This window comes from Biomphalaria glabrata, chromosome 2 (assembly GCF_947242115.1).
Source record: "Biomphalaria glabrata chromosome 2, xgBioGlab47.1, whole genome shotgun sequence".
Lineage (NCBI taxonomy): Eukaryota > Metazoa > Mollusca > Gastropoda > Planorbidae > Biomphalaria > Biomphalaria glabrata.
The window spans coordinates 53,946,317-53,961,844 of record NC_074712.1 but is presented as its reverse complement, the minus strand read 5'-3'; the positions used below and the strand labels follow the sequence as shown (position 1 = coordinate 53,961,844).

Sequence of the window (15,528 nt, the reverse complement as noted above, 5' to 3'; positions counted from 1 at the left end):
CTGATTTTCGAAATTTTCCCATGTTTACTGTACAGTGGACCAAAATAAATACCTGCGTGTAATAATACTTTGCGTAGCGCTATTAACAAACATAATGTCAGCTCGAGTCGTTTTGAACATACTACGTGTAACGCTACTGTTGAACAAATGGTGTGCACTAAATAGAACATACTACGTGTAACGCTACTGTTGAACCAATGGTAGGCACTAAATAGAACATACTACGTGTAAGGCTACTGTTGAACAAATGGTGTGCACTAAATAGAACATACTACGTGTAAGGCTACTGTTGAACAAATGGTGTGCACTAAATAGAACATACTACGTGTAAGGCTACTGTTGAACCAATGGTGTGCACTAAATAGAACATACTACGTGTAAGGCTACTGTTGAACCAATGGTGTGCACTAAATAGAACATACTACGTGTAAGGCTACTGTTGAACCAATGGTGTGCACTAAATAGAACATACTACGTGTAAGGCTACTGTTGAACCAATGGTGTGCACTAAATAGAACATACTACGTGTAAGGCTACTGTTGAACCAATGGTAGGCATTAAATAGAACATACTACGTGTAAGGCTACTGTTGAACCAATGGTAGGCATTAAATAGAACATACTACGTGTAACGCTACTGTTGAACTAATGGTGTGCACTAAATAGAACATACTACGTGTAAGGCTACTGTTGAACCAATGGTGTGCACTAAATAGAACATACTACGTGTAAGGCTACTGTTGAACCAATGGTGTGCACTAAATAGAACATACTACGTGTAAGGCTACTGTTGAACCAATGGTGTGCACTAAATAGAACATACTACGTGTAAGGCTACTGTTGAACCAATGGTAGGCATTAAATAGAACATACTACGTGTAAGGCTACTGTTGAACCAATGGTGTGCACTAAATAGAACATACTACGTGTAATGCTACTGTTGAACAAATGGGTCTTTATATGTTTTACTTAAAAGTCATGTTTTGGTTTAATCCATAGCCCAGGCCGACACACATTCTCACCAATGTGTGAAACCTAATCGATGCGTCACAACGACTCCCGTAGAGTACCTTATAAAACCATTACCTTCGGTTTTCACAACAGACTGCGGCTTTGAAACGAACCTTCTATTTCTGCATACATTATTGTCCCCGCGATTTTCTTTCTGCTATAATCACAAGCAGGCAAGGCCAGCGTTAGTGTGTACATTACAGAGACATTATCAGAATGGCACTGTCAATACATAATGTACATTTGGTCCAAAGTGATTTGTACCTATTAAAATCTCCCCCGCCCCACATCAACTTACTCTGAAGTATGTTATTTCAAACGCCATGGCACTAAACAAAATCGATCGAAATCACGCCAAAAACTCCGTTAAATACCGATCATGTTTTCATCTGTAGAGACTTGCCCTTTAAAAACATTGCACAAGGGGACTCGATCATGGACGCTTCATTTGATCAGAATGGAATAATTATATGCCAGTTTTGTATTGGCTATCATAGAGCTGAAAACCACAGAAGAGAATGCATCGTAATATAAGGATTTTTTTTTAGCTTGGTTAGAGAATAAAAGCTAGGGCATTAGGGTTCCATTAGCACACTCTTGGGTTTTTAATCAATCGTTTTTAATCTGTTCAACTGAATGACCAACTGTGTATATGCCGGACAGATAATAAAGACAATGTGTTACAAAGTCTACTGCAGTAAAAGTATTGCACGGACCACTAGACAATTTGGTTCGCAGACTAAAGTCGACTGAGAAGTCTTGAATTGTAGCTTTCAGATGAAGGTGAAAGAAAGAGAGACGAGGCACCCCCCAACACACACACACACACACAGAGGAAGGTTACACATCCAGCTACACAACCAGTGAACCGACGCCGTCCGCATCGAGTGACACGGACACGCACATCCCTACTTAATAGCCCGAATGGCAAGTGAACAATAGAGGGTCAAGATGGTGCAGACTGGACGTGGTCAAAGATGACTCCTCCGGGCATACGTCAGACAACGCAACCTGCCATACAGCAAGTAGGGCATCTGGGTCTCTGGGACTAGGCAATCATTGCACCCAGATGTTTACATACATAGCTAATTTTGAGTATTTGACCTGGCACGTAAATAGTAGTTGGGGGTTGAAAAAAAAAAGGGGGGGGGGAGTTATTGTTGAAACTAATTGAGACTAGTTACGATTGGTGGTGGGTTTCGTAGTGGAGAACTTGATGTCAACTCAAGCACATCCATGGCGTAAAGTCTGAGGTTGTTTGGCTTGGTAGTAAAGTGATTTTTTTTACAAGACTTCGAATTTAGAGTTACAAGTTAAAGTTCAAATAGTTTCAAGTTAACACAAGCGTCAAATTTTTATGCTACTCTGAATAAAAAATAAAATATTTGTTCAAATTTGTTGACAATGTATACTTTACACTGGAACAACTCAGAAAATAACTCAATATTGTCAATTAAAAGTGTTTCAAATGCTAAACAGGAAACACACACATTTTGATGCACATGGCCAAACAGGTTTTAAAAAGAAAGATCAAAGATTATATAACTTTTAAATTACATGCAAAATAAAATAAGCCTCAGGTTTTGAAAAGCAGGCCACTTGCTTAAGCTATTATTACATTAGTCCTACATTCATATCAGTTGGTAATGACCCTTGAAAAAAGTTATCAGTTGAACAAATATGTCTTCCCTTGAGGAGGCTTTAAAATGAAATGGTTAGTTCAACTTAAATGTCCTCCTTGATATTGAGTATAAAGTATTTATACTGAGTTGAGTAGTCAGAGATGAACAAGTTTCCTTTTAATGAAAACCATTTATCACAGTTTATCAGATCTGACAAATAACAAAGTTCTTATGTCTCATAAAGCACCCATAAACATTTGATCCCTCAAGATACAACAAAGTGAAGACAAACTTCAGTTGACACAAATCTCTTAAATTACAACCTACATTAGTGCAACTAGGGTTTAATAACTTGATTTTTTTAAAAGTTTGGCTCCCTGGGAAAGGAAGGGGGGAAATACAAAAAAGAAAAAAAAAAAGAAAAAAAAAAAAAGCCTACCATTGAGTTGTAAAATCAATTTATTATTATTTAAAGTTAGTGACACGGTTTTGATATATATGGACTAACAGGTTTTGATGTTGTCACTTAAATCAATTTATTATTATTTAAAGTTAGTGACACGGTTTTGATATATATGGACTAACAGGTTTTGATGTTGTCACTTAAATAGTCACAGTAGTTTTAATAAAAGTTATTTCTCTGCAAAAACCATGACATATATGTAATCTGTGAATATCGATTTGAGAAATTCTGTTTCTTTCAGATTTACTATTCAAAGAATTTAGGAATGAAAATGTACAAAGGAAGATTTACAAAAAAACAACAACATCAAAACATAATTTAAATAAATCTTATAAGTGAAGTTTAACTGTCCCTAGTGTTATGGAGTGTGTGTGTGTGAAAGACAGTTGACAGACTAAGGTATAGGTGAAGGTGTGTGTGTGTTTCTATGGTGCTGGTGGGAAGAAATGAGTGATTAGCTCTGAATGATGCAAGATAGGTAACTTTGTCGTCAGCTGTATTAGTTAGAACAGTCAACCCCAGAACATGAGGCTGAAAATAATTGTTATTGTAGTGAGTTAGATTTTGTTCAAAATACCATTTTATGTTTGCATTTCATCACAAGTTGATTTTGTCTATATTATAATAAAAGTAGTATGTAATAGTGTTCACAAAAGAAGTTATTTGAGTTATTTCACATTTTACAGGTTAAGATATAATACACCTCAACAACACCTAGATATATTTAACCCATCTAAATTAATTAATATGCCTATAGGTATTATCTAAACATAATGAAAAACTATTTAATTAAGTTATTAACTCATGTCATAAATTACAGATGTTTCTTAAAAAAGATAATTACATATTGACATATTTACTATCCATCAGTGTAAATTAAACATCAGAAGGCTAAAAAATGAAATAGGTTTAATTAATGTATATTATGAATTTTGAAATGTATGAACAACTTATTAAATTTACACATCTTGGACTTGGCCTTGATATAGATTAATATAGATCAAGAATTTTAGAGACTTTTTGATTAAGTATTATTTTATTTTTAAAAATATTAATTCATGACTATGAATTAGATTCTATATAAATATATGTAAATTAGAACTAGGTTCCAGATTAATCCAGATTCTACACAAAGAAACACATACTTCACATACTCATAGATCAGTAGTCATTGACTGAATGAGATATATGTAGTATGTATCTGGTCACCTGGTCAAGATTCTAGATCTACATACATTACATCTACTCTAGAAACTCAGCCAAAGACGGCAAAGAGTTATTAAATATCCTTTTATTCGTATTTTTTTATACTATTTATAGTCATAGAGACAGATCAGATGTAACTAGATTGTCTAGATCATATATAGAGATTTCCTCGATCTAAATTCTAAATCTAGAAAGTAACTTCACTAAACAACATTGTTTTATTTACCTATTCTGTCTATAGTAAATCCTCCTGGTGCTTTAAGCACTCGCCTTCCCCATGCTGATCTGAGATTTTCAAGATGAATATCTTCACCTGTGACTAAAATAGTTGATGGTTCAACAAAACCTTTATACTCCAAACTTTTAATACTTTCCACAAGTGAAGGATTCCAATAACACGTTTTGTTTCTAATTTTGAAATCTTGTAACAGCTCTTTACCGTTATATCCACTGGGTGAAAGAGCTTTTTGAACCTCAGAGGACTGAACAACATTTCCATCCGATGAGTCGATATGAGTTTCATCGTTATCCAAAACATTTCCAGAATTCCCCCTACTTTTAGGAACCAAAACAATCGCTAAACACTTTGACACAACTGGAAGATTCTTACTAGAGGAATTTATTTTATTTTCCTCTCGAATATGTTTGTGGGACATGCTTTGTTTTGATTGCAGTCCCGCGTCATGAATTCAAACCAGTTCACATTTTTAAACAGCTCGCAAGACTACACGCGAATCGAGGCTGGGAAAGTTTATCACCTGCCCAGAACTCTCATTGATCAAACTCGCATAGCATCTCGCGCTAGGCTACTCTTGCTGGCGTTTGGTAGCGCCCCCTTACTACTAGCCCCTGAGATAAAGGAGGGGGGGGGTAAAGAAAAAAAATATTTCACTGCTACATTGACATTGTGTTTAAAAATTAAATTAGTCTAGATATGGAACTAAATAATGAAATAATGTTTTGTTATTGGTTATTAAACTAATAGATTTACTAGATTAGATCTTATAGATTCTAAATCTAAGTCTAAACAATAGCAAGATTATTTTTAGAGGACCTAAACATAAATAAATTGTATTTTTTGTACCGGAAATCGCACTGAATCACTCACCTATGAAACGATTGTTTACAGGATTTAAATTTTGGAACTTCTTCAAGTTCTTATACTACTATTACTATAGTCTGTGTCTTATTCAACTTATAGTTATATCTGTCTAGATCTAGAAGTCTAGATCTAGATTAGACTCTAGATCTATGTAGATCTATAATATTCTATAAAAATAGATCTATATTACCATAGATCTATCTTGTCTTATCTTATTATGGTATGATACAGACGTTACTTTAGGTGTCCGAATAGCATAAACTTTAACTTTAAGTAATGATAATATTATATTAAATATATTAGTAATGTATAGGTCTACTACTCTATATAGATCTATAATTATAATTTGAGTATAATAATATTTTTTTTTCAGTATTTCTAATATTATTCTAAGACTAAGAGTTGGTGTCTTCATTCTTCATTTGTGTTGTAATATTAAATATATTTATTATTATTATATATTAAATAATATTATTATATTATTTATTATTATATATATAATTATAATAGCTATTTATACTTATATAGTCACATATAATCTAGATCTATTCATTGATATCTTCAACATTCTTATTTATAAATCTTTGATTTCATCTATCTATAGATTTTGCCATCTTTGATCCTTATAATAATAATAATAATGCAGGCCTACAATCAGTGTGACATGTTTTTTTTTCACCATTACACATTTACAGCTTTCTGCCATGTTAGTCCTATATAAACTCTCACTTTCTCTCAAAGTATTCTTTAGGACATTTTGCATAAGCATTATTAATAAATTATAAAATATATTTTTCTTTACTTCCTCATCTGTCTTTATTATGTAAAAGAGTTAAAAAAGTTCCCCTTTCAGACCTTGCTATCTAAACTAAGGTCATCTGTTTCTGCTCATTGACCCTCTGCCTTTACTTTTCCACAACTAATGTCAGGTACCCATTGAGGCATTAGAGCTGGGTGGACTCAGAGACATCCAAAGATCCCGAAGTTAAAAATCCCTGTCTTCACCAGGATTCGAACCTGGGACCACTGTTTGGAATGGCTGGCACCTTACCACTCAGCCACCGCACCTCCTGTCTTTATTAATTAATGTCTGCATTTTTGGTCTAAACAGCTTAGGGCTTAGGATCAGCTGGAATTATATCCCTTAGTCTTTTGTTCATCAGCAGTTGTGAGCAGCAAAGGTTTAACTCTGAATAGTCATTCAAATTAGATTTAAATGAAATAGAAGTATTAGAAAAATCTTCTTGCAATAAAACATTTTACAAAAGCCTCCTTTTGTCATTTTTAGCCAGTATCAATTTTTGAAACTGTTAGGTAGAGTTCAGTGTAGATGCTCTCGCACCCCTTTAGGTTACAATTTGAAATTATAGAGAATAGCTTGAATAATTAAAATCCATATTATATATTAGGATGGCTGCCTGGTCATGCGGTTTGTGCGCTGGACTGTTGTTCAGATTTATCGATGGTCCAGGGTTCAAACCCTGCCCGCTCCCATCGTCCTGCGGGAGGTTTGGACTAGGAAGTAATTATCTTCAACTCTGAAGGAACATCCGAAACATGTAAAACATTTTACACAAAACATTTTACAAAACCAACACAGTAGTTTTGTTTTGCTACCCTTTGGCCTAATCATTTCCTCTTATGATCGTTTCCACCCAGGCGCCATTGTGAGGCAGGGTAGCATTCCAATGATAGCCAGTATCTTCTGTAAATGATTAGATTAAAAGTTATGGGAGGTTACTTCATCTAAAATGTACAGAGCTCAAAATAATAAATTACAAAATTGTCAAATAGCAAATTTACCCTAAGAAATTAATTTATGAAATTCAAATAGATTTTATGACTTGCTGACGAACCACGACACAGAAAAAGCAGTGACTCACAACTTGTGATAAGCTGCACTAGAATACTAGTGCTACTGTAAGTTTGGACACATTTAGTTTATTATGTTAATACTTGTAACATAGCTTGAAAAAAAAATGGCTATTCAACCTTGCTTACTTTTAAATTTGGTTATTTTTCTAAGTATTTTTCACTAAATTTTAAATTTATCTATTTTTTTAATTTTTTTTATAGGTTTAAGTCATTTCTAAAGTCAAAGAAAAGGAAAATCAAAACTGTTGGAGCCTCAGCTAAAGTTTTCATTTAAGTTTATAATATTCCATTGGTTAAAAAGAACAACTGATCCATCAATGACAATATGGTACATGAGATTGAAGACTTTTATGGAGTTTATTTACTATATTGCCTAAATCCAAGATACAAAGGTAAAACATATATAGGGTATACAGTAAATCCTAACAGACGTATAAAACAACACAATACTGGAGCTCATGCTGGTGGGGCAAACAGGACAAGTGGCCGAGGACCTTGGTGAGACTATTTGTTATGAATGATTTTTGTTTATTTGTTATGAATGAATGTGTATACTTGACATGAAGAAGTCTCCAGAATTTTACACTTTAATAAAAATTTAAGTTACAATTTGAAATGATAGAGAATAGCTTGAATAATTAAAGCCATATTATATATTATAATTATTTTTTCTTTATTGCTCTTCATTCTCACTGATGTTCCTCCCATCCAGTCTTTTGGCACTGAAAAAAAAAAAAAAGATATATCTATGGAAATGAAAAGGAAAAATCGGATAGCTATAGTAGCCTACAAGCTATAAAGATCTGAAATAATAGTTATATTTATTTCTTTTTGTCAGAAAATATCATGAACTTTTAATTAAGAAGATAGCTAGCTATTTATTGTTTGTCTTATAATTGCAGGGTAAATGCAACCTAAAAAAAATGTTTTAATAATTTAGTTTTATTCAGTTATCGTTATATGCAGATAGTAAACAATCATTTAATTAGAATATCAAAGTCTCTACAACAAAAGAATTTTTTTTTCTAATATAATTATATTTTGTATTTTAATACTTTATTTATGTTTTTCTATTTTAATCAAAAACAATTTTTTAAAAATTCTTTTTATGTAACATTGATATTTAAAAAAAAAAATATATAGATTCATAATTCTGTCCTATTTCATGGGCCTTCACCATAGTTTCCAGCAATTTTTAAACTTAAGACTTTTGGTTTTTTTTTTTTCATTTTCTTTTTCTTGACTTGGGATAACTAAATAAACAAACAAAAACTTAATAACTGTAAGTTAACTAGTATATAAAATAATATACACTTAATTCAAATAATATTTGTATGGTTATTTATTTTTTTTTTTTTTTAGAATTAACTAATTGTCTTGCTAATATAATATGATTTCATAGGGATATGGTTCTAATCATACATGGATTTCCCAATGATGTTAGTGGACTTAGAGTAAGTAATTTTCTTTTTTTTTGTTGTATTCAGGAACTTAATTTTTTTTTTATTAAAGGTATTCATTAGACATGTTACAGAAGAAGAATAACTTAGTTTTTACTGAACAAATTATTGTACATAAGAACATGCAATAGTGTATATTATATACACAGTAAATAAAAAAATGTTTTCATTTACACACCTAGTCTTACACAAAGAGGATGCACAAGGTCTACTACATTATTCAAATTAATAACATATAGAATAATCAATGAAATAAATAGAAAGACATTTTGATGAAATACATTTCTTTAAAAAATCTTTTTTTTTTTAGCTTGAATTCATATTTATTGCTTGAATACAGCATTGTAAATGAGCTCTCGAATCTAGTGCAACACCATAATTTTAATAATTTAGTGAATTTCACTCTAAATGGGTAATAATAATAAGTTTAGTCAACATGTGTTTTTACCCAGCCTGTGCCATTAAAAAAAACCTTAGATCTCAGTGTTCTTATTATTGGACAACCACTTGCAAGGGTTCACTTTTATGTCTGTTGAACATGAAATGGGCTACCTGTAATAGCCAGGGACAAAAATGAATTACACTTATCCTTCACTATTTCATGGTTCATCTTTCGGGGAAATTGCTACTTCACTGTTTTTTTTTCAATGGGCTTATGGTGGTCAATCATGGATATTGATAGAAAATCTAAATAAATTGTGAAATATGAATAGCCGAAGTATTTAATTGAATCCAGTAAAGTGTCATAAATTTTTCTCTATTTTTTGCTATTATTAGCCTTTTGTCAGCAAAGAATCCTTATGAATTCATTTTCAAATGCTTTTCTTCTTCTATTTATTTCATTTATTATTCTATATGTTATTACTTAATTTTCTCATGTAAAATACATGTATTGTCATGTCCATCCGGGTGAAATTTATTTACATTACACTTAATCACAACTTAGGATTTATTTATTTGTTTTAGAAAATGGTAGGATATCACATGTATTTCCCGGAGAAAAACATTCTTAGTTCTAGAAATACTGCTTAATGCGAATGATCAGTTATGAATAGTACCTGAAGAGTTTTAAAAGTCCAAATACTTGTTAAATTCATAAAAAATATCTTTTCTCTACTTTACGGAAATTCACTGGTAGTCTTGGAACAATATACCATAATTTAAATACCTAAGGAATGCTGTACAAATATTTATTTTCTTTATATTTTGATTTTTTTTTTAAAATCCTATTTAGCAACATGAAGGACAATAAATGTATCCAGAAACTTTCATGGACACTTTTTATAATACTAGTCATGATTAATTATTTTTTTTCAGTTTGAATGGGCATGGCAGAATCCCCATAAATCAAGACGTCTGCGTGATGTTCCCAAAAAAACATATAAAGAAACAACCTTTCAATACAGCTGGCGTGTTGTGTGCAATATGTTACAAACACCACCATGGAGTGGTCTGGCTCTTACAATACGATGGCTCAAGCAGGAATATCAACTAGAATTTGCTGTTGGTAGGCCATTAAAAAACATTTTATCACTCATAGTTGATTCATTGATGGTCACTCTATTCTATAATATTTTTTAACTTTCAACTTATTCTCTTAAAATTTTGTTTGAACAGAGCTAATAGTGTTACTTGCGTATATTACTTTGAGTAGACACTTATTTAATTAAAACAAAATTTTCACTGCTTCTGATAGTTGTTTGTCTAATCTTTTTTTTTTTTTTTTGTTATATTATTTATTTTATTTCTTCCATATCATTATATGAACTTAAAACCAACTCGTCAAAAAAGTAAAAAAAAATTATTTAGAATGAAAAAACATAGTATTGGTGATACAAACTATTAGGCCTCTTTTGTTCTATGTCATAAAAATATATATATATATTTTATTAAAATTGTTTTGTATAATTAATTTTTCAAGTTTATAGCATGCTTAATGCGCTGTGTTCCAATCTCTTTTGTAGACTAGTGGGAAAGGGGCTATCTGGGAAAAGGTTTCCATACTGCCTTTGGGCGCTCAGCAAACAGCTCATGTCGAGTAGCGGTTCAAACTCAAGCCCCCTTTATAGTTAGCCAAGAGATGTATGCCTCTGTTTTTCACCTACATTTTCTTCATTTCATTTACTATAGAATATTTTGACCAATGTATTTTAATATTTTCTGAACTAGGTCTTGAGCCCCCTCTACATATGCCAGTAGTTTATGGTCCTGTGGTCAGCAAAAAAATTCGAAACCAAAAGAAATCCAAGAAAGATGAAAGCTGTCAGCCATCTCAGGCTTCTAGTTCTGGAAGCAATAAGTCTGATCTGCCAGAGAATAACTTTTGTGCTGTGTGCTGCATCCGCACAGAGGTAGAGTGTAAATGTATTATAATTTCTATTGATTAGTGATAATTGGAGAACACTCAAGATTCTATTCACAACAGTTTGATTCTGGTTTAAATTTTTATTGAGCTAAGGGAAATAACTTGCCAAGTAATCAGTTTGTGTATTATATGAACTCAATCATTTATATTGATTAATTTGATGATCATCTATTCAAAAGAATTATTAAACTTTTTCTTTTATTTTTCAAACTTACTGGTTGGCAATATGTACATCAACATTGTATTGGGTTTTTTGGCTAAACTGAAAACCCATTTATTTAAAGAATATGTCAATCAATACATTTCTTTTTTCATTGACTTAGACCAGACTTGCATCATTTCTCTTACGTACGACTCACAAGGAACATCAAACAGTATGTTCCCTAAAAGTTTTGCTTTTAAAATTGATTTCGTAGCTTGGTCCAAACGAAAACTTTCATTTATTCACTAGATCATCAATGTTTTCTTCTTCTTATAAATGATTATCCAGAGTATGCATTTTTTTTACCTTTATAATAATACAACTATTTTATTTGTGTTATCAGAAGGACGATATAACTCTGAGGTGCCTTCATCCTAGCTGTTCAATGGTTGCACACATCATCTGCTTGGCGAAAAGCTTTCTTGATGACCAGACCAAACTGCTACCCATTGAAGGCAAATGTCCAAAATGTCGTGCAAACTTGTTATGGGGTGAATTGGTACGCCAAAGAAATGGGTGCTACAAAAATTTGTCAGATTCAGCTGTGCAGGTAATCATGTCATCCAAAAGTAAAGTAATTTCAAGAGTGTTTTGCTACCCACACTATTTCCATCCACCTCTTACTTTTCTCAACAGAAATCATGTTCCCATTAGAGATAGGTAAACTCAGGAAAGTCCCTAAATCCCCATTTCAGCTAGGATTCAAAGTCAGACCTTTAGCTGATTGCCATATCACTTTAGCCACAACCACAGTCATGCACTATTTTAATCTTATAATTTAATCACATATTTCTAATGTCCTACTCAGGTGTCAGTGTTTATTTTGGCCAATTGTTTGTTTTAAGAATCTAAATAAGTGTTTATATATGAAGTCCTTATTCAGCAAACCCCTTCCTTGTACTAATGTCTCAGCATTTGTTCTGTTTTCTCACTTACTCATGATTGTGTGGTACCCGGCCTGCCACCTGCAAGTTTGGGCTGACTGTAATTATCTTCAAATCTGAAGGAACACCTGAAACATTTAAAACATTTACAAATAAATAAAAAAGAAAAACCTCTGCAAGTCAAACAATTTTTTTTTTATTGTTTGGCACATGGAAAGAAAAAAATATTTTTTTAGTGTTTGTTCTAGCAAAGGTAATAAAACAAAATAATTGTGTTCTCTATTTGTATGTTTGTGTTATTGTTATTCTACACTTTTTTTAAATGTGTAAGTTGTTGTTTGTCACTATAAAATATATAGGTAAGTTATTGTTTTTCTTCTTTTATTCAGCAAGATGATGATAAAGCAAATACATCATTGGAAACAGACAATGCAGACAGTATGAGTGAATAAAAGGGACAGAAATTTGAACGTGTTCTGTATAGAATTTTGTGTTGATATGACATGATTGTTTTTGTATATAGATAAAAATTCTGAAAAAGATACTTGCTTAAGTCTATTCATCCTGTCCTCTGGAGGTCTTCGATTTATCACCTCCCTTTATTCAGACCTATCTTCAACCAAATCAAGACTTAAATTTGTCCTAGGTCTGTGGTGAGATTTCTCCATCTATACCTGATTTGACCTTCATCCTAGATGACCTAACCATTACAGTCTTCTGGTTTTAACTTTGTGTTTGTTGAATTTTAGTAGTTTTTAGTCTAGGTCTTGGTTGATTCATGTTCGCCATATTTCCTCTAGTACTTTGACTGATATTCTGTTTTTTCAGCATGTTGTGACTATAAATTTTTATTTATTAATATTAGACATTCATTATTTTCTTGTATCAAGAATAGCACATTTCAAAATTAAATTAATTATTCATTCATCAGCTGTTCTATTGACATTGCCATTTCATTATTTTCTTGTATCAAGAATTGCACATTTCAAAATTAATTTCAATATTCTTTCATCAGCTGTTCTATTGACATTAACATTTATTTTGTTGGGGTGTAGTCACTTGTAGTCATGCATGTTGATGTGCCTCTTAAAAATAAAATTGAGATGTGTTTAAAATGCCTTATCTTTCTATATCTTCTGCATTAGTAAATTATTATAGTGATTATTATTAATAACTTTATACCTAGTAGATGTGACAAAATAGTAGCTCACAACTGGGTCTTTTAAGCCAAGTGAAATATACTGCTCTCTTAATTGAGACTGACCAACAATGCTTTACTATTATTAGAGCCCATTGATTGAGTACACACCCTTCATATCAGGCACTAACTAAATTGTTTTGTTTAATTGTGTAACTTTCTTGTAATAAATGAAGTAATGATTCCATCCTTGGATGCATGTTTAGTGCAAAATAATTTTCCTTTAGTGTCTATTTATGCATTTTTATACAACCTTGTATTGTGGTAATTTAAAAAAAATTAACCAGATTGTGACTGTAGTTAATAATTTATAATATTTATTCTGTCTGTTTATAAATTTTTATAAAACTTTGTATTTTGCAAATTTTAAAAGTTTATCATTTTGTGACTGCGTGATCATTGTAATTTTACTTGTGTTCATTCAAACATACTATTTTAATTGTTTTTAGAAGAAGAAAAAAATGCTTCCATTTGTTTTGTTTTTAAATTTTTGTTTTCTGTTGTTTTGTTGTTTACTTCTTATATCTGTAATTAAAAAAATAATTTTAATTTTGACATTTTAAAATATTAGTTATATTATATATCAATTATGAAATCAACACTTTTTAACACAATGACAATATTGACATTACCTTTTATACAGATTGTGCAGTTTCATATGTTGCATGGCTGAACCTATAATAGAAGTGTACAGTGTACAAAATTTCACGGAACACTTGAAAAGTTCATAATACTTTTATTCTGATACATTTTTCATCTGAAGTACAATAAATGAAAAAAAAAAAGTGACCTTTCAAAAAATGTTTAAAAGTTCAAATGAATATACATTGATGCTATGAATTTGTGATGTGCTCAAAAAAATGCTAAAAAAAAACTGCTAACTTACATCACTTCGAAACATTAGCTGGATACAAAACATTGACAGATAAAATATAATATACTACAAAAAAAATGTTACTCTAATATTTGGTTATGTTGACAAGACTGATACAACTGACTTCTTATTTTGACGATCAGCCCAGCATAAAACATAAAAATTGGCAATACTTTTAAAAGAAAATTATAATGCATTGATTATCTTGGTGTATGTTGATTCCTATGGTACTTAGACGATAATTTAGGTTTTCAAAAAAGGAAAAGCCTTTTCTATTTGACATGTACATATCAGTGAAATGGGTACATGGAACATTTGAAATGCTGCCATGACTCAGTAGCTCTATTTCTTCCCTTTCTAGATTAAGGGTAAAATGTAATGCCTATTTAGGCTAGTTTCTTGTCACACTAGTAGAGAGGACTTGTACATTGGACAGAATTTATTTATATAAACTATTCATATGGGTAAGCAGAAAATTTTTTAGTATAAAAATGTTCATTAGCAAAAGATATTTTTCCTTTTGTTTGTACATAAAAAAAAATTATTTAATATTTTTATTGCAATGGTTTTATTTTCTTTAAATTATTTATTACCAAATAGTAAATAAAATATTTGTAAAAAATGTATTTGTTCTATGATTGTCATTTTTTAAAAAGTTATAGCACAATGAAGATAATACATTTTTGTCAATTTAAGCCTGTCATATTTGTCATGGACATACTGAAAACTTTTTCTGAAAATTTGTAAAAATTTCAGGACACTACAAATATATCAAATACCAAAAAAAAGTTCTTATAAATTAAACTTATATGAAGTAAATATTTGTACCCACTTATCCCACAAGCTGCACAGAAATTTAATTTCCTGATTAAAACTGGTAATCAACTTGGAAACAATCCAAAATCAGAACGCATTTATGGCTTCCACATTTCTTTCCCTTTAAATTAGCTCATTTAACAAAAGTGTATACAATTAGTGCTGGTTATTATTAGTTTGGTACTCTTATTAAGAAGCATATTTGAATGACTGGGCCAGAATTTTGAATAAATTATGAAGTTGGTGTTTTAGGACTTTTACTTTTTCTTGACTCAGGCTGTATCACTGGGAACCTGTAATATAGAAACAAGCAAGCATTATACATAGCCACAAAACAATCAATTCAAGATATTGATAACCAGTGTTCATTTTATTCTTTTTTTTTCCTTATGTTCTAATGCAACAGTAATTGACATTTGAAGCTATTGGCTGATTGGTAAAATGGGTCTTC

At 31.2% G+C, this 15,528-nt stretch overlaps 3 protein-coding genes across 12 annotated transcripts in view; 1 reads left to right on the top strand and 2 right to left on the bottom strand.

Annotated features, from left to right (window-relative positions):
• LOC106071218 (uncharacterized) overlaps positions 1-5,120 on the bottom strand; it is a 28,003-nt gene extending 22,883 nt beyond the window's left edge. For both annotated transcript variants that reach the window (XR_008776684.1, XM_013231300.2), the window contains exon 1: positions 4,528-5,120. Coding sequence is in view for 1 of the 2 variants with exons in the window: in XM_013231300.2 (XP_013086754.2) it covers positions 4,528-4,957 (430 nt within the window). In the remaining variant the exon portion in view is untranslated. The remainder of the gene's footprint in view (positions 1-4,527) is intronic.
• A 113-nt stretch (positions 5,121-5,233) lies between these two features.
• On the top strand, positions 5,234-14,768 carry LOC106071395 (structure-specific endonuclease subunit slx1-like). 5 transcript variants are annotated; one of them, XM_056021443.1, is made up of 8 exons: positions 5,234-5,270; positions 7,238-7,323; positions 7,480-7,776; positions 8,681-8,732; positions 10,056-10,245; positions 10,908-11,089; positions 11,649-11,855; positions 12,579-14,768. In XM_056021443.1, the coding sequence occupies exons 3-8, from the start codon at positions 7,604-7,606 to the stop codon at positions 12,639-12,641; spliced, it is 867 nt and encodes a 288-aa protein (XP_055877418.1). In that variant the 5' UTR covers positions 5,234-5,270; positions 7,238-7,323; positions 7,480-7,603; the 3' UTR covers positions 12,642-14,768. The 5 variants fall into 5 exon arrangements, with proteins under 5 accessions (XP_055877418.1, XP_055877419.1, XP_055877416.1 ...); XM_056021441.1 differs by lacking the exon at positions 5,234-5,270 and adding an exon at positions 5,428-5,478; XM_056021444.1 differs by lacking the exons at positions 5,234-5,270; positions 7,238-7,323 and adding an exon at positions 5,421-5,478.
• LOC106069102 (17-beta-hydroxysteroid dehydrogenase type 6-like) overlaps positions 14,109-15,528 on the bottom strand; it is a 28,304-nt gene continuing 26,884 nt past the window's right edge. For all 5 annotated transcript variants that reach the window (XM_056021436.1, XM_056021440.1, XM_056021437.1 and 2 more), the window contains exon 8: positions 14,109-15,370. In XM_056021436.1, the coding sequence (XP_055877411.1) occupies positions 15,310-15,370 (61 nt within the window). In that variant the 3' untranslated portion in view covers positions 14,109-15,309. The remainder of the gene's footprint in view (positions 15,371-15,528) is intronic.

What these genes read in the sequence shown, in the direction of transcription:
- LOC106071395 (XM_056021443.1), top strand. Translation starts at nt 7,604, where the DNA reads ATGGTACATGAGATTGAAGACTTTTATGGAGTTTATTTACTATATTGC. An exon ending in TGTGCTGCATCCGCACAGAG is followed by an intron (nt 11,090 to 11,648) that starts GTAGAGTGTAAA and finishes TTGTGTTATCAG; the next exon opens with AAGGACGATATAACTCTGAG. An exon ending in TGTCAGATTCAGCTGTGCAG is followed by an intron (nt 11,856 to 12,578) that starts GTAATCATGTCA and finishes TCTTTTATTCAG; the next exon opens with CAAGATGATGATAAAGCAAA.